At 47.0% G+C, this 19,658-nt stretch overlaps 1 protein-coding gene across 1 annotated transcript in view; it reads left to right on the top strand.

Moving 5' to 3' along the window:
- LOC135378320 (uncharacterized) overlaps positions 1 to 19,658 on the top strand; it is a 51,457-nt gene that overhangs the window by 3,372 nt on the left and 28,427 nt on the right. The window contains exons 2-3 of the mRNA XM_064611323.1: positions 9,359 to 9,526; positions 18,412 to 18,672. Coding sequence (XP_064467393.1) covers positions 9,359 to 9,526; positions 18,412 to 18,672 — 429 coding nt within the window. The remainder of the gene's footprint in view (positions 1 to 9,358; positions 9,527 to 18,411; positions 18,673 to 19,658) is intronic.

Below are 19,658 nucleotides of genomic sequence, written 5' to 3'. Positions count from 1 at the left end.
TGCATGTTTTATCTCTTTCTACGATGTCGGGGAGGGCTGGGTTTCCAACCTCCTTTTGTCGGACTGACAAAGATTGCGCTGAAAAATTCATCGTGCGCTATTCTGTGCGACCTCCGTAGAGCATGATGTTCGGCTATTTTTCCCGATGGGATAGCTCCTGAATATCCCTGTCAATTATCATTAATTTGGCTAAATTAGACATGCTCTTCGCATTGGTGGGGTAAAAAAGTGACCTTTGCTAGGCAAATTTCCAACTTAAGCTCGCAAAAATTTACATAATTAAGCTTACGTTACACGACATTCACATGAGGAGGTGGCAAAAACCCAGTAAGAACAAATGCCGTTGACCGCATGACTCTAGGTGGTGTAGTTTTTTTTATTATAATTCAATGGCACGTTTTCTGGGACACCCTGTATACGGTTGCACGGTATTGACGAAGGAACGGCGCTGTGGGACAAAGGAATGAAGACTATCAGGCGGGAAGATATCTCCAGCAATTAACGCAAAGGAAATGTCATGCTCCTCATTTGACACACAACACGCCGATACTAGCGTCATTCTTGTTAAAATAAACGAATAACAACAACAAAAAAAAAAAAAAAAAAACGGCTTTACAGGAATATAACTCTTTCGGCGCAAGGCGTGGCTGTGAGGAATCGAACCTCACCATGCATAATCACCGGTCTCTTGCACTTCAATTTACACTGTAGTAGTCTCATGAATTCTTTCTCAAGTAACACAAGCTATAGGAAGCATCTGTCTGATGCTAATATTGAATGGTGCCATTGATTGCCGACTGATACTAAGTGATTTGTTACCACCATGTGCGATTGAGTCTTTCCACGGCCTAATTCCTCCCCCTTTTCATTATTTGTGTATGTGCTCCCCAATTTCACACAAGGTCAATCCAGGTATTTCCATCAGCTATACCTCTGTAGGTGTAGGGTAGGCGCCTATTCGGAGGCAAGCTTGAGGACACACCCGAAATTAATAACTCAAACTCAATAATGTGACACCTGCTGCTGACGCTCCTCGACTTGTTTCGTCAGCTTTCTTTCTTCATTTACAGCTCTGGTGCTTTAAACGCGAGGTGCAGACCCCGGGTTTTCTCAAGCTGCAGAGTAGCAGCCTTTTATCCGGGGCCACCGCCATCTTTGTAGACGAAAACAGACCTGAATATAACAAAAGAAGAAACGTTGTATGTCCCACGCGTGACGCGCACCTCGCTTATTTGTTTGTCTTGACACCAATTGTATTATGGCCGGCCTCGGTAGCTCAGTCGGTAATGTGTTCGCTTGCTGAGCTCAAGATCGAGGACGCTACAGAGGACGGTAGCAATGTGGGGGAGGTATACGTTGCTTCCAGCACCGTGTGTCAGACATTTCTGGCACACGTCAAAAGTTCCTCAGGTGGTCGAAATTATCCGCAGTACTACCCTGCGTCACGTGCAATATATCGCCACACATACAGGCAGACAAACCTTACGTGTAATACTACACTACCATTTCCATTGTTATACGAGATGCTGCATCCAGGTGAGAACATATTACCATGTGTGAGTGAGAAGGTATACATCGGAGGAGAGAATGTGGATATGGTAAATTATCCGTCCAAATTGCTGCCAACTCAGCTAGCGTAGTTAGTTTGAGCTCCTCTTCCTCCCACCTGTCTCGGAAATGTGTTTTTACCTACAAACGGCCAGTGTTAAGCGCCAGGAATAAGCTAGGAATTATTAATTAAGCCAGGAATAAGCGCAGGGACACAGACTAGGGAATCGGAAAACACGGAAGGAACAGCAAAACAGACTCAAAACGACTGTTCGTGAGGAAGATTTTGCAAGAATCCTATATGCTGCGTTATACAACTCGAAAATAGGCCAACATGCCGATGTATAGGAACCAAGAAACTAGATTTTGAGCTGTAGGTGTCCTTTTATGTGTCCAAGCTCAGGCTTCCCCAACCGTGGATATAGTCCACCAAGTTGCCTGCATTTAAGCCGTTTTGTCAGCAAGAAAATGGTGAGAAAATGGTGGTCACCAAGAAAATTCGGTGCATGCGGCATGTTTATTTTCACGCGATGTACACATCGAGAGCTAAACCTATACATCAGTAAAGACACGTATTTATTTGCAGTCCAAGGACAACCTTCACATAAGAGGGAGCAAATACATGTATTGTCTCCTCTGCTCTGGCCTTTATCTTTAGGCCTTGGAGTCACAGCGCGCATTATACAAAAACACGCCTGATAACGCGCCTTACAATGGATCTCTAACAGACATGTGTCATGAATAGGGAGCGGACTTTAAGGCACTAGAAACACGCGTTTAAGGCGCCTAAAAAGGCACTACGGAAGGCCTAAAACGGCATGAATTTTCTCGGAATAGGCACGATCAATATTGCAATACCGGCGCTACGAGCGATGCCGCCAGCATTGGTTGCTTTAGGGCATAGAAGTCTTATCTCTCCTTAAGATTTCTATGCTTTAGGGTAACATACCAGTCTATCGCGTGAACTTTGGTGAGAATTGCTGGTCAGAAAAAAAAAAGTTTCTACTATAATATTTGATATCATTCTTCGGTTGCACTGCAAAGATTCCACAGAGCCAGCGAGAGAAATAGGAAGAAAAATATTATGGAGATTTCGGCGTCCACAGAACCGCTCTGATCGCATGGCGATCTTTATTTTGGAATTGAACTCAGAGCACCTTGCACGCATCTTCTTACTGAAAGCGCGAAGACAGTATAAAACAACACCATTTCAACTTGTACTGGGCAGGGGTAGGCAGTAATACTCATATTTTGCATTATGATGCTATAGTACATCATACTTCCTAGAAATCGGTATTACAATACTATTACGTAACACTCTAGTTCTGAGGTATTATAATACTCCGTGCTAATACTTCTGTGTATTACACGAGTAATACTAGTAATACACTGATACGTAACTTGGGGAGAAAGAAAGGAAAATAAAAGAAGAAATATATACAATTTGCGCGTTACTTACCGAGACAGTCATTCTCCAATGACATTTTATTTCAGATGCTCACATTTTTAGCATGTTCTCAAAGGGGTAGTCCTCTATACGGCATGGCCTTTCCGAATATGATGAGATAGCTCTGATCAATTCGATCACAGTGAACAGCTTGCTCTCATTGTGGCAGAGTCTTGAATTCGTCCATGCTGGACGATAAAATGTGGGCCGTTCAAAACGGTCTGGACGCACTCTTTCATACGAACTAGAAGGAATGCGAGGAAGCCTCCAGTAACCTCTGGCCCCGAGGTCAGGGGGGTCAGGGGGGTCTGGCCCCGAGGTAATTTGGGGCAGGGGAATAATAGGGGCTTTGTTTATGTCCAAATGATTGTCGGACACGAAAAAAACTGGTGACATTTAGCAGGTCAGACCTACGACCTCTGGGAAAGTATTACACATTCAAAAGTACTATAATACATGCAATACATAGATTTGTGTATTATAATACAAATACTAATACATACATTTCAAAAATGAGTATTATAATAAATAATACAAATACTTAATAGTATTATAATACAAAGTATTGCTATTACTGCCGACCCCTGGTTCTGGGGTGAAATTCTGTCGTCTGTCACTGCGAATTGTCCTACATTCCTAAAACGACCTCACGACGTCGACCGATTTGACAATGCATGCCGATACCAACACGGGTACTCGTGAGGGATATCGTCGGGAACAGAAGGAGCGTTGTCACCAGAGCTGTAAAGTAACTCATAAAATGTGCTTGAGTTACTGTAAGTAATTCTTTTTTGTGTAACTAATTACGGTAACCAACTACTTACTGAAACACGTATCCATAACTGTAACTTAATTACTTTTTTGAGTAACTTGTACTCTGAGGAAAGTTACTTCTTCAGTCAAATTTCCATGCGGGTGTTATGTCCTGGGGTGGAACGTTACAAATTAATTCCAATGATACCTTTTAAAATATTCCTGGTGTTAATTTATCAGCATTACCAGCTTGACTGCCAAGCCCGTTGTTGTGGGTTGTTTCAGAAGTTTGGTTTCAACAAGTATTACGTATGATAGACTCTGTGTCAAAGTTTTACGTATGGTCATCTTCAAAATGAGTAACTGGAAGTAACTCAGAAGTAACTCAATAACATTGCACGAGTAACTCTAACTGAGGCGTGCTTCAATCTAGGTAACTTTTCCTGTAAATCCGTTACTTTTAGAGACACGTATCTGTAAGTTAATTACACTTTTGTGAGTAGCTTATACAGCCCTGGTCACCAAGCACAGCTGCAAGGGCAGACGTAGTGTTGCACCGGGTACAAGGAATACAGGCGGGAAATAATATGCTTTCTGCCACATGGGGAGACACTTGCATTCTGTGATGTAGCACGGCGAAGCGTGCCCTCGTTTTTCGTTACAAAAACTATGAAATAAACACCAAACAGCAAGTAAAGGGCCCATTTGGGCACTTATCGGCGCCCATTTTTAAAAAAGGCACTAATCGCAAAAAATTTAATAAAAATAAAGGCACTAACATTCGGGTACTAATGGGTCCCTTTCGACCACGACCTACTATATGCTAACACTATATAGTAGGTCATGCTTTCGACCTGATTCGTGCTTAGAACATCGAAAGGCATCATCTGTACGACTCCCAACGAAAAGGCATATGCCTGGAAATCCGCTCCCTATAGTCATGAACCACGCCAGCTTTCGAGCATGGCGGAAGGCGATAGTGACTGGGCTGGTAACAACTTGTCTCCCGTTTTAGGTATGGGACTAGGAGCAAAACAGAAGGACACGAGAATGGCACACCACACAACTCCACTAACAACTGTTTAATGAAAATTCGTCCCCCAGGGCATGTCTAATAACAACGGCAAAAGGGCAAGGGTGCAGGCCAGCTGGTACAGCTGATCTCGAGAACGTGTCGTGTCGTCCCTCCTCTGTCCCTTTCTCGGGTTCCGTTTTTTTCCAGGTCTAATAAAAAACAACATAAAACGATGACGTATATGGAAGATGGGAAATACGCCCCCGATGGTATGTAGACACTATTTTATGCTTTTACTCTAACCTCAAGATACCTTATCTCTTCAAATGTTAGAGCAAAAGAAGGAATTCACTAATACACTCTTTTCCGTGTTTCTTTATCAACACGTAAGTGATAAAGAAACACGCTACAGAATGTATTAGTGAACCTTCTGTTTCTCTAACCATTGAAGAGATAAGGTATCTTGTGGACCCAAGCAGCACGATGTACCGAAAGTCGAGTGCAATAGGGGTGGACGGTATGTGTCTTATCAATGCTCTTTAGTTTCACGAGTCTGTTCAAGGCCTACCACCTACCCGTCCACCCCTATTGTACTCGACTTTCAGTGCATTGTGCTGCTTGGGGACAGAGTAAAAGCATGAAAGAATATCTACATATACCACCGGGGGGGGGGGGGGGGGCGTATTTCCCATCTTCCATATACGTCGTCGTTGTGTGTTGTTTAACCTGTTTTTATTAGACTTGCACTGTGGGACGAATTTTCAATAAGCAGTTCTTAGTGGAGCTGTGTGGTGTACGTTCTCCTGTCCTTGTGTTTTGCTCCTATATAGTTCCATACCTAGATCATGTACCAACTGGCCCAATCTGCCATTTTAAGTAATGTTTCCTGTTCTCGTGACGTTTTGGTCTTGTTTCACTACGGTGCGCATTACGTTGTTACGTGCGTTTTCAAAGCGCACCTTGAATGCCAGTTTTGACATTATGTCATTCGGTGTCATCAGCGGGGCGCGGACAATTGCTCACCGGACAACTGCTCACCGGACAATTGCTCACCAAAAACTGCTGAGGCCGGACAATTGCTCACCGCCTCTTTCGCCACACTTGTGTTGTGATTTTATTTCGCGTTTATGGCGCTTGACTTTTTTATGTTAGCTGAACTTCTTTTTTAGCTTTGTAAGTTGCTTCAAATACATCTAGGAAATCCACCAGTGAAGAGGGTAAGGCGAGAGGTTGTCCACTTGAAGGGCACACCTGAAGCGTCTTTGTCAGGACCTGCGTCCATGGGGCGTTCCTAGAGGATTATTTCCCACGGTGGGGGGGGGGGGGGGGGGCAGCAAAGTGCTTCCAGGGGGACAACGCGTGCAACCACATCACCTCCTTCCGTGGAGACGGACGCTGCGGACTGTGCGGGTGTTCACAGGTTCATATTATGATGACTCTGAGAAAAAAATCACGACCTATGGATAAAGAGTGCTGAATTTTCCCAAGTGACCTTGTCCCCCTCTCGGTCGCAGATAGAACAGCCGCAGGCGCGCACCAGTACACCCGAAGTGTCCCCATCATCTTGTCTCGGGGGGGGGGAGGGGGGGGGGGGGTCGCCGTTACCTCGTCTCAAGTCTCACTGGTCCCATGATGCAGTCTCAATGGCAACGTGACATCACCACCCACTTTCTGCTTTACTCCGTTGACCCTACATTGTCCCTTACTCTCCCCCGCCGAATGCCGCGTTCATTTACCACAGTCTTCCACCGCATGAGACTTAATGTGGCTTTTACACCGGCTTTCAAACACCTCCTCGGTGTCGTCGCGTCCAGCCTCTGTTCCACGTGTGGTGTGCGCGGTGACCTCCATCACGTCCTCCTGGTCTGCGGACAGTACGATCGCGAGCGCGCCCTTACGGAAACTGCTCTCCAACGCGTCGATCAACGCCAGTTCGACTTAACCAAAATTCTCGGGCTATGGTCGGACCCCTCATATCTGATGCAAGGCCTACGAGCTGTTGCTGAGTTCCTCTCCAGCACTGGACTAATGGACGGACTCTAATAGGACACCTTTCCATCATCATCATCACTTTCTCATCCCCTTCACAAGCGCAATGGGGCCAGTGTACCACCATAACGGCGGAGAATGACCCACCACATCATCATCCCATTTATGTGTGTGTGTGTGCTCTCGCTACGCTCATGCTGCGTCACCAGGATCTTCCAAGACACGAGACGGGGAAGATTTAAAATCACATCATTATTTAACCACTAAAATTCACGAATTTTCTATATATGCATGTCCAAGTCGGTTTAGCGAACGAAAGCCACATTTTAGCGCCCATTAGGCTTAGCAGGGCGGAGACTACTGAACAGCACGGTGGTTAGTTTATTATTAGGTTGGTCCAAGTTCAGTGTTTGCACCGCTATGTTCAGGTTAGTCTGTTCGCTGTTGGCAGTTTCTCGCGCGCGACTGTGCATTGTATAGCCAGATAACATTTGTTTACAGTAGTTTATTTCGCAATGGGGATTTCGATCACTTTATTTCGAGGTACACCCAAGTTCAGCTAACATAAAAAGTCAAGTATATGAGCACCATAAACGATAAATAAAATCACATCACATAAAAACGCGAAATAAAATTACATATAAGTGCGGTGAAAGAGGCGGTGAGCAATTGTCCGGCTTCAGCGGTTCTGTGGTGAGCAATTGTCCGGTGAGCAATTGTGCAATTGTGCCAGACTAGATTGTGTTGTGTATTTAGTTCATTAACGTCGATGGTCAACAGTAGACTCAGTATCAGACATTATCGTCGTCGTACATCGTTATATGTAGAAATCACTGCCGCTGTTAAGTTGCTAGTAGTACACACTATGAGTGCGGTGATAATATTAATATCCATGCATAGTGTTATACGTATTACATTGTACACAGCTCATCTTAAGCATTGAATGCATTTTAGCATTCTGTACATATCTGCATGTAATGTGCATCATTGCTCATATCTGCATTTGAGATTCGGTTTTGAATCTGATGTTTGTGTTTATGAAATCAGAATTTTCTCAAAAAAGATGTCACGAAGCACGTTACAGCTGTCCTGTATATGGAACGTTCGAAATGTCCCCACCGTGTCTGAAGACATGCGTGGACACGCTTCTGTGTTATGCGGTGAAGTACTGTTCTAAGAGCACGCGTACGAGCAAAAGATGCGCCATGAATCACAGGGTTGGAAATACATTGTAGTGGGACTCTGCTTCATGCGTAACAAGTGGAGCCAAGACCTAGAAGATGACAACACGTTGGCAAACACTATCATATACTGCAACTAGGCCTTACACGTTGTCCCACTGTTCATACGAGTGTGCTGCGGTCGTACACCCCAAAAATGGAACTTCACCACATTCCTTCTCCACGTTCTCACACTCTAAAAACAGGGATTCGCCGCATAGCACAACGTTCCCTCCCTTGATTTTACCAAAAACGAGGGGCGTACGCCATTTTTGTGGCAATTATGAGCTGTATAATGCCACAAAAATGGCGTACGCCCCCCTCTTTAAAAAAGTCAGTGGAAGATGCCACTCGGGACGATGGTTGGCTAGGAGCGTGCAATGTGGTGAAGGTCATTTTTAAGTCAATCTTAATGATACACTCTTAAAAATGAACTTCACCGCATGGCACGCTCCTAGCCAACCATTATCTCGAATGATATCGTTATCTGCCCTGATTTGTTGAAAACGGGGGGCGTACGCCATTTCTGTGACACTTATGCTGTTCATAATTGTCACAGAAATGGCGTACGCCCCCCGTTTTCAACAAATCAGGGCAGATAACGATATCATTCGAGATAATGGTTGGCTAGGAGCGTGCTATGCGGTGAAGTTCATTTTTAAGAGTGTACCGTTGCCTCTCCTGAATATGGGGCGTGTCTTCGCGGTATGAAAGATGCCGTTATCTTGACAGCGCTACAAAAAGAGCGTCATTCATGCGTTGCGTCGTTCGTGATTTATGCGCGAACGAAACTGAATTCACGTTTTCCCTCTTCTTTCGTTCTCAAAAAGCGCGGCAATGCGGAGCGGCCTGTCATTGGTCTTCCCAAACGATCTCCCGCGATGATTGATAAAATCTTTTGAGGAGGACCTTTTGCTCAAATCTTTTGTATTGTTGTCAACGTAACGGCATCTTTCATTCCTGAAATTTTTGCACTTTAGTGCCTCTTTAACGGTCACAGAAAAAGCGTACGCCCTACTTTGCCCACAAGTCAGAAGTGGTGTCATTCCGTGCAGTGATCGGCCTTGATCGTGTTGTGGTCAAGTGCTGTTTCTAGAGTGCGAAGTTTGTAGTGTGTTTAGAATGCTTCTGGTAGTGAGAGCTTGCCACTTCTGCTGCCTACCCTCGCCAACAATTTAGTGTGTGGGAGAAAAAATAAAAAAAGGAGACTCTGGCACTCGTGAAGAAGGCCGGCGTGCTGGTACAGTGAATGCTAGTCGAACATGGCTACCGCACTCTACTATAGTTAGTTAGTAAATTAGTAAAACAAAATAAACCTTGGAGCTTTCCGCCTCTACTATATCTAACGTGCAGAATATGTTTAAAACTTGTCTCGTACCTTTCCAGGTGCTGGCAGTGATCATCGTAGGGCTGTCCACTGGTGTGGGAAACGTAGCACGTGTGCAGGACAGTTTGTACGTTCTGCTGCTCATTTGCTTCTACGCCATGATCACATGCTTCTTCCTGTGGGTCGCCGGCTTCGTCACGAAAGAAGGGACCAAAAATCCAATTTTCGTACGTACAGAACGAATGATACCTTTGACAATCGACTGACACTCTGCAAACAGAAATGTATCACATAACAGGTTCAGAGTCAGCCATGCACTGCACAAAATGATACGGCACTCTTACCGGCACTTCGTCGGCTACAGTCGAGGGATGGCGCAGCGAGCGAAATGGTTTGCGCAGTCACCGCTTCACAACATTTTGGCGCTTGCTTGGAAATGCAGTACCGCTGATGTAACGTCTTCTTTTTGTGTTATTTTTGTTTTCTCTTGGCGCGCGACGGGTCAAGCGAAATCTTGTGCAAACATATGACCGCTCGTGCTCACCCATGCCAAGTTCAATACTGTAAACACGCATATCGCGCTCAGCCAGACGGAACAATTAGTGGCGCGGCTTTTGAATGCGCACAGGCTGTCTCCTGAACTTCTTCGTTGATCTGTTGCTGTTCCGTGCTGTGCTGTTGTCGGGCGAAGGGTTGGTCATCAGTCGTTTCGTGTGATTTCTGCAAGGCTTGCGCATATACTAAACGAAATCCCTCGTAACACAAAAAAACTAAGTTGGAGAGGACGCGGTTGAAACAAGTTTGTGTCGACATGTTATATCCTACCGACATTACTCGGAAATTGCGAAACGAATCCGCAACCTGTTTTCTTTATTTCCTGTCACCCTGGGATTGCAAATTTCAGACCACGTGTGGTGGTGCAAAACGCTTCATTTACTTGCACAGTCAATGGAAATGAAATAAAACTGCAAAGAGGCTGCATAGCATTTCCCATATCATTGGACATCAGTGGAGGAGGAGGAGAAAGGCAAAAGAGAAGAAGAAAAGCAGGGTAGAGGAGAAAAATGTGTGTGCGTGGACCATACAGCTGCTTGGAATGTAAAGTGCGAATGGAGGTTTCCAGTTTGGTCGAGTATATAATCCGGGTCTGTTGTGCTCATCCTGGTCGTCACTAACCACGGCCCCAGACTTCGCCCATGTACAGATCAGCAAGCCGTGAACTGGGTCTTTGACGTCCCATTCGGCTGCAGATGACTTTCAGCTCGCGGATCTCGGAGTGACAACATTTCATAACAAATTGTCATTGTGAGTGTCACCTTGCCTATCCACGCAGGAACTTCCAGAAATCCACTTTAGCTTTCTTTCTCGTCGAGGCTGCCGACATCACATGAGCTTGTCTCGATTAGCAAAAGGTACACGGTACACTGATTACAATCCTTCTGGCTTAGCGTACTTCCTTCTGTAATCGGGAGCCCTAATTCGCATGTTTCGAGGATAGCGAGGGTCAACAGGCTCTGGCAGGAGGTAGTCGTTATAAACTCGCGCAAGGTACACCGCCCTTTTCTGGTTCCGAAAGGCGTCGTCCAGTACCTACAACGAAGAGGAGGTACTGCTAGTTGGTTATACGTGGAGTTGGCCGTGGATCTGGTACCAGTAGACATGCGCGCACTTCCACAGACCGCACTTCCTCAGTTCCGGAACGTGACTCTGTCCTGTACGCTTGCTACCGTCCGCCAGTTGGTCCTGATATTTCGCGAATGTTCCGGTCACCATACACGGCATGCTTAGTGCGGCACATAACTGATCATCGGCTCAATATGCCCTTCCACTAGAGAGGACTCCCAAAACTACAGCGGTGTTCACGTCCATATGATCTTGTCCGATGCTTGGTGGAACCTCAGTGTCAGCAACACCCTTTAGTGTGCACATTTTGCACTGCCGTGTTAGTTCACTGCGCAGTCCTTTTCTGCGTTCAGAAACGACTTCCATGTCCTCATGTGCACAACTGAATGGGTGATAGATTCCGAGCGCCTTGAAGCTACTGATCCGCATGTGAGCATCCAGGTGTTGTAATCTTTGCTTCATCGTGCGAGCAACTACACATGTATAACTTTCTGAGGTACCACTAGGTATTACTGGCATCATATGCTCACGTTCGTCAGTGTCCGCCCTGATGCCCTCATTGTGTAACGGCGTGAGGAAGACTGCACTGTGGACTTGCCGTGCCGCCGTTTTTTGACGCTTCTGCCATCCCAGTGCTCACTCATGACGTCGTAACGCTGATATTCATTTCCCAATCTGAGGGAGCCAACATTTCTATCCATTTATTAACCGTACTTCGACCTGGGTCCCAAGTGCTCCGATTCCATTTCAGCTTCCATTGTGATTCAACTTCGATCCTAAACAACTTTTCTCAGCCGAAGCATATATGCACACTTGCCGATCAAATTGTCCGCTGTACCTTATTGTACACTAAACGATATGGACGTGTCTGAAATCTGCCACAACCAGCTCCATCCGCCGCCCGAAATTCCCAATGCTTAGAGTCTAGGGGACCGCACTTGATCCGCGCTCCTAACCACGTCATGGAACTGGGGAACACCCAGTGCGGTTCAAATAACTATTTTAAAGTTGTCCCATGAAACAATAGACCCCCCTTCCCGTTGACATCCTACTGGATGAGTGCTAAAAGAGCTACCAGGTTTCCGGCATCCAGTGTAAAAGAAGATTTCACTGTATAACCTATCCAGCGCCACTATTTTTTTTTTTTTTTTTTTTTACAAGCATGATTCTTCCACATTTCTGTGGCTGCGACTGGGAATTCCAAGACAAATTTAAGTTTCATCTACTGTTCCCCGAGAAAATGAGCATCATTGAACAAACAATAAACAAAATTTGGGGCTGGGCTACGCTGCCCGTGCTCGTGCTCCCGCGTCATGGTCAACGTCGGCCTCGTCGTCTTCCGGCCACGTGCAGCGGTATATCATTTCCACCGGTCAAATTGTTGTTGCTTGTGACGACACACTCGATGATAGATGGCGGCACTGCTCTTCCCATTCTGAAGGGACGTACTCCACGGATGACCATACCTGACAAAAACTCGTGTGCCGAGTCAACGGCTTAACATAGATGAAATCTTTTTGTTGGTACTGGTTCTCGATATGTTTTTCTAGTGCGTGATCGAGCCAGATTTTCGATTTTGGGCGGCTCTATTTTGTAAGCGAGCGGAACCTCGAAATACAGCTTTTCCCAAACCTTTCGACGACGATATAAAAATTTCTGTGTCTAAAACGCAAAATCTGCTTCGATCAGGCACTAGATCTAAGCATCCTTTTCCATTTAAAAGCAGTTGCACGGAGATCAACCAAATTTTCGCGGCGTTACGAGAGTTGAAAAATGTATGGGGATTCCCATAGAGCGTCGGTGGTGATGCACCGCCTTAAAACAGAGCTCCACCACATAAGCTTGCTGAAGGCACAAAATGGGAGCACTCCGTCCACTCTCAGAGTCACTAAATCGGGAGCGGAGTAGCGACACTGAGCCACGCCGGCGAGCGAGCCCGCCATCTTGAGTCAGGCGCGGCTGCGTCGCCTAGCAACGGGACGCCAATCTCCTCCCCCTCTCTGGTGGAGAACAACGCACAGTCGAGCCAGCTCGCAATCCAGGAAACCCGTTTTGCATGGAGGTGACTCAACATGGGCAATGCGTTCTTGGAAGGAGAAACCACGTGACACGGCCGGCCCAATCGCGGACACCGAACGGCGGCTGCGGCGCGGAAAAGGAATTCGATACTCTGCACCCCTATTTAGTGACTGTATTCGCTCTGTCCCCCTCGCTCCGGAGCCTCTGCTAAACGTGTTTTTAAAACAACAGAGCGTTGTATGTGCAGGTGGTGTGTGCACATTGCGTGCGCAAAGCGTCTCTAAGCCTCTGGGTGTCACTGAATGTTCTTTTCGGGTAGAGCCGTCTTCCTGTCCGGCTGTCTGCCACCTTAAAAAGATTAATAAAGGTGCAGGTGGGTCCAACCGGAGAGGAGGCTGGAGAGCGCGAGAAGCACCCCGACGCAAAGGAGCGCGCGCCTCGCGCCGTAACAGCACAAGTGCCACAATAGGGCGTGCGCCTCCTGTTTTCAACAAGTCAAGAGAGAGAACGATTATTTCCCTCAGCGATCGACGAAGCTGCGGACTATGTGGCTGACCACAGATCGTTTCCGTGGCTACGGCACCAAAAAGCGTCGTACCAAAACCACAAAGCACCAAAATGGCACCAAAAAGGACCATACTTACGTCTAGCTGACGACTAACGGTACGTCACATCTCAGTCACATAGCTTACATCTGAGGAAGGCAAGTCTCAAGCATTACTGTCGAATATTGATTGTCCACAATACATGAGCACCCTCTAGGCCAGCGGCCGCTGGCAGGCTATCTCGTCAGGGAAGCGCGCTGTAGCAAGAGGACAAACCATCAGTGGCGTCGGAACTATTTTTCCACTGGGGGAGCGAAAAAAGGTGCTACCGTAAACATCCTCGTCATCATCATGACTTATTTTCCTTGAGGGCTCATGCTGGCGTTGTACAGGGTTGCTACATAAACTGTAAACGTGCTCCCAGCAAACGACATGTGCATATTTGTACAGTAGATCTAAAATAACATTGCAGAAGTGTTGTAATTAAATAGCGCTTGGTGGTGGGCTAGTTGGTATGAGTTCAGTGCGTCCGGCTTTTTTTACTTCTGCGCAGTGCCTAGACCTCATGGCAAGTAATGTGTAAGGAACTTCGGGCACTTGTCCCCGGGAATCGTCGCGGTATGTACTTGTATGGGGACTGGAAGCGAATATCGTCTGATCCGCAAGCCTTCTGCGAATAAACCAGACTTTTCTGGGGCGGTCTGGAGCTCAGCAAGAATGTGTCCCTTTGACTGGGTGTCACGCTGTCGTTATCACTCCAGGGCGGCTCAATAAGAAAAGCCGGATAAATTACAACAGCGGGTAACTTTGGACACCGGTACAGTGGAAAGTGAGGAGCCAGCAACCAGGTTAACAGATAGAATATTTTACTATGACAGGTGAACATATACATACGTAATATGAAGACAACACGCAAGCTGCGATACATATCTCTTACCAGAGGTGTGGCTTTCTCCGATGTCTATGGCGTTTGATAATCCTGTAACGCTGCTGCAGGTGAGGCCTTGATGGCGCTCCCTCGACGTTGCCACTGCCGACACATGAACACAACACCAGTGCGACGTTTCGTCTCAGTCCATCGCACTTGTCGTACTACAGGTCTTACACGCCAACTCGAAGTGGGCACCCTGGCCACAACCGAATGAAATCTGTGGCTGCGCCTCGCAAACCGCCATTATAACAACCCTCTGTCTTCAACCGGGCGGTTTCTTGGCATCCTTATTTCCCCCAGATGGCTGGTGTCTTGCGTGCCTTTCGCTATTCCCGTTTGCGCCTCTGTCCCCCCACCCCACCCCGTGGATTGAGTCTAGTAATGCTCGCGCCTACCGGTACACACTTTCTGACTGATTTATTGCACTTCGCACCAGAAACCTTGCCATGGTCAACTCCAGAACCCAGTGAACCGGACATCATTCGTATGTAGCTCTTCTCAAACGGTCTCCGCACACAGTGACCAGTGGTAGGCTCTCTGTTTATTCCTCTCTAAATTGATGGCCGCCGAAAGAACACGGGCCATTCCGTTAGACCGTAGAACATCACGACACTGGGCTGACACTGAGGGAGCCGTGCTCCCCCATTCGTAAATGAGGGGGAGCCGTCGTTCCCTTTGCTCCCCCTGTTCCGGCGCCCCTGCGCACCATAGTATACTCTTAAAACAAAGCTTCACCACGTAGCACGCTGAAGGCCAACCATTGTACAGATGGGTGCCTCATCACTCATGATTTCTGGAATGCGCGGGACGTACGCCTTTTTGTGGCAATAAAATATTTCTGCATAAGCGTCACAAAAAGGCGTACGCCTCCCGCTTTGAACAAATCAGGGGAGAGAACGATGTCACTCACTCGGGATGATGGTTGGCTAGGAGCGTGCTATGTGGCGAAGTTCCTTTTTAAGTACAGTACCGTACCGTATCAGTACCGTTCATCCTGCCTGTACCTCTCCCTGAACTCTCATCTTCCCCCCCCCCTTTTTTTTTGGTGGGGGTATTGTCGTGTGTGGCCAGCAACAGCGAGCTATTTCGGCCCCCCTTCTTTTTAAGAGTGTAGTGTTCAACCTAAGAACGGTACGTTTAAGCCCCGCCCTACGCTTGTTCCTGTTGGTTGCAGTAGCATCACTCTACACTCTTAAAAATGAGGGGGGTGTCGAGGTAGCTTGCCGTTGTTGGCCGCACTCAAGTGGGCATCGTCACGACTATAGCCAAAAAAAAAGGGAAAAGAAGGTGGGAGAAAGGGGAGTTGAGGACTTCAAAGTGATGTAGAAGCAGGATGACCGGTACTGATGGGACGGAAGCACACTGTAGGTGAGAGGTGCACTAGAGTGGTCTCTCCGCTAGGCCCGTTGCTTGGAGAGCGTATTTTGTGCCATTATGCACGGCACAAAATAGGCTCCTCCTCCCGTTTTCAACAATCAGGGGCGAGAACGTTGTCATTCGGGATGATGGTTGGCTAGGAGCGTGCTATGTGGTGAAGTTCATTTTTAAGAGTGTAGCAAACCATCATCTCTAATGATACCTTTATATGCCCCGTTTTCAACAAATCGGGCCAAATAGGCCGATTCATCGTGCGTATAAAACTGCCCGTTTATTACACACAGGTTAAGTGCAAGCAGGTGGACGTCTTGAAGCGCCAATAAGGATGTTCGGGGTACTTTGTGCTCATTGGACAAACAATTAATCAATAGTACCACCCTGAGGTCTTCGAAAGGCAAAAGAAAAAGGGCTGACTGCGGCTGGAGATGCATGAACTGTCACGACCCCGCTCTCTGTCACCCTGCCATTTCTATGGGAGAGTCTTCTGGAGCACCAGATACGGTAGTCCAGTGTTCCCGTCACATCAAAACTCGTCTGATATGAGTACATGGTACTCCTGCCTTTTTTTTTGTCTTCTTCTTCTTCTTCTTTTTTTTTTTTTTTTTGTCGCTCAAATTACACATCCATGTTCGCCCCCTGTGGATGTGGATCGAAGGACGAACACTCTAAAAATAGAGCTTCATCGCATAGCACGCTCTGCGCCAACCATTGCCACGAATGATAGGGTTATCTCTTCGGGTTCGCAGAGACAGGGGGGCTTACGTCTCTTTGTATCAATTAACTATTCAAATTGTAACAAAAAGGCGTACGCCTCCCCCCTCCCTCTTCGAATCAGAAGCGATAATCCTACAATTTCTTGCAATGGTTGGCGCAAAGCGTGCTATGCGATGACGCTCTGTTTTTACAGTGAATAGCGAAAGGCCGTGACAAACCAGCCCAAAACACAGTGTTAAAACAGAACTTCGCCACATAGCATGCTCCTAGCCAACCATCGTTCCGAATGCCATGATTCTGTATCCTGATTTGTTGAAAAGCACATTATGCATGTCCCTGATAGGCGCCTCCCCCTGTTTTGAACAAATCAGGACACACAATTCGGAATAGTGGCTGGCTAGGAGCGTGCTATATGCACTGTAAGAAAAGAGCTTCGCCGCATAGCACGCTGCGCGCCAACCATTGTCGCGAATGACAGTGTCATCGCTGGTGATTGGAAGACAGAGGAGGGCGTACGCCTTTTTGTAGCAATTTTCATATATTCAAATTGCCGCAAAAAGGCGTACGCCCCCTCTATCTTCGAATCAGAAGCGGTAACCCTATAATTCGTGGCAATGGTTGGCGCAAAGCGTGCTATGCGGTGAAGTTCTGTTTTTAGAGTGTGTGGTGACGTTCTGTTTCTGCAGTACAGTTCCAGTTAGAGGGTGCGTTACGTTTTTTTTTTAAGTTCAATTTAGCGTCACGAAGCCACAGCGGCTATATGAGCGCCGTACAGACGTGGACAGATGGAGAGAGCACATTAGGAACGAGTGGGAGACAGGGGGGTTAGTATGCGTCCTGGGCCGGCGCGTGTTAAGTAGCGGATCCGGAGCGCATGGAGCGCGCTCCTTTTCACTAAACGAGACATCTTCTTTTGCGGAATGTGGCGCTCCCGTGCTCCTACCCACAAGTCGGAGCGCTTCTCGCGCTCTCCACCATCCTCTCCGGTTAGACCCACGTGCACCTTAATTAATGTTTTTTAAGGCTGCAGACAGCCGAACCAGAAGACCCGGAGGCCTAGAGGGGCATTGCACACGCAACGTGAACACGCAATGCTCTCTTGACTTAAAATTCCGTTTAGCAGAGGTTCCGGAGCGAGATGGACAGAGTAGACGGAGCGCGATCTTCAGATCTGCTACTTAACGCGCCCAAAGACACCCAGCAGTGCTATAAAGAGGGGGGCGGGGGCGGGGTGAACATCCTCAGCTGGGTTCCCAAGAGAGCAACGTCGAATGGGGATAACGTTGATTTGTAGTTCGGTTATTAATGAAAAAATTTACAGCACCAGTTCCACTACTGAATCTAGACGCCTTACATGCCGAATTAGTAGTATAATAAAAGTATTTGCGTACGAGTCCAGACAGTTCATCCAAGTGACTTTGGAAGACATAACGAAACTGAACGAATTAGTAACAAGATGGTCCGAAACGACGGTCTGAGATGTATTTGCGTGCCTTCGAAAGGTACCCAAGTGCTTTAGATACGCATTCCATAATATGGGTTTCCGCGATATTATCAGTGCACTGGTCGTATTTCTGAATATGCTCGCTCGAAATAACATACGCTTGAGAGGCACACACACACACATAAAGAAATGATGATGAGATGGGGCTGATGCCGGCCAGCAGGCTGGGCCCTGCCCGAGCATCATGCGTTCACCTGTAGACAATGGTATAAACGTATTAGAATATGCGGGCGGAATGTAGCTGCAGGAACAATGTAGTCCCAATGTTGTTGTTGTTGTTGCAATGGGATAGGGTGCCGCCTCAGCGGCGAAACATCCCACTACATCATCATTATTCCTTATTTGTTGTTGCTGTTATGTTGTCCCGAACTATAGTGGCCGCGTATTTCTTATTCACAGGCGGCGTTGGTACATGGCTTCACCGCTATCCTGTACTTCAGCAGCGCTGTGGCCGTTCTTGCACTGATTCACCGTGGCGCTCCTGAGGCGGCTAACCAACCGTATCCCGGACCCGATGGCAGTATTCCCGTTGACTTTCGCGGTATCCAGAAAGACATATACCCTTCCGATGTTGCCGGGTACAGGCTAGCCCCCGCTAGGGCTAACCCGGCAGGATATGATGAGGCTGTGAGGATCTTGGCACAGCTTAAGGCTGCATGCGTACGTATGACTCTTGCTGTGAAGCCATTCCGTGACAATCTGACTCCTACCCAACCTTGAAGATGGTTGGCTCCTATAGCCAATCATCATATCGGTCTTTATTCTTACTTGTTAAAAATGGGAAGCGTACGCATTTTTTTGTGTCAATTTGTGTTTATGTTAAAGGGGCAACTAAAGTGCAAAAATTTCTCCTCGCGGAATGAAACATGCGTTGTGTCGTTAGTGATTGATGCACTCCAAAAATAGAAGAGAAGGGGGGGGGGGGGGGGGTAATGGCAGGATCGGCACGCCATTGTTGGCCACACAGAAGTGGGGGCGTCGTCACGACTATAGCAAAAAGAGAGAGAGAGAAAAAAAACACAGCCGGATGGAGGATAGAGGATGAAGGGTGGAGATGCGTAGAGTGTGCATGAGTTCGTCGGGGAGAGCAAAGTGTTAGATGGGTCGTTGAGCAAGACCCGCCTTCTGCAGAAAGAGAATAAAGTTCCTTGGTAGAACTTCACCACCACCAAAAATAGAACTTCACCACATAACGCGCTCCTAGCCTACCACCACCCCGAGCGACATCATTCTCCCCTCTGATCCGTTGAAAACAAGAGGCACACGTACGCCTTTTTGTGACACTTGCGCAGTTATGTGAATTGTCACAAAAATGCGTACGCCCCGCGCTTTTCACAAATCACGCATTGTCGCGCTTCTTGAAAAAGAGAAAGAGGGAAGGCACAAACTGGAGGTTTCGTTCGTTCATAAATCATGAAAGACACAACTGATGAATACCGTTCCTTTTTTGTGTTGCTGTCAAGGTAACGACGTCTTTCATTTGGCGAGGAGAAACTTTCCACTTGAGTGCCCCTTGAAATACTTCCTGTTTAAAACATTTCCTTTACTTGGCTGATAACCACCACCAACAACAGATAAATTAATCATGATGAATGGGATAACCAAATCAAACAGAATACTAATGTTTTCCAATGATGAGTTCATTT

The sequence above is a fragment of the Ornithodoros turicata genome, chromosome 1, assembly GCF_037126465.1.
Source record: "Ornithodoros turicata isolate Travis chromosome 1, ASM3712646v1, whole genome shotgun sequence".
Classification (NCBI taxonomy): domain Eukaryota; kingdom Metazoa; phylum Arthropoda; class Arachnida; order Ixodida; family Argasidae; genus Ornithodoros; species Ornithodoros turicata.
This window is presented reverse-complemented; position numbering and strand designations above follow the sequence as displayed.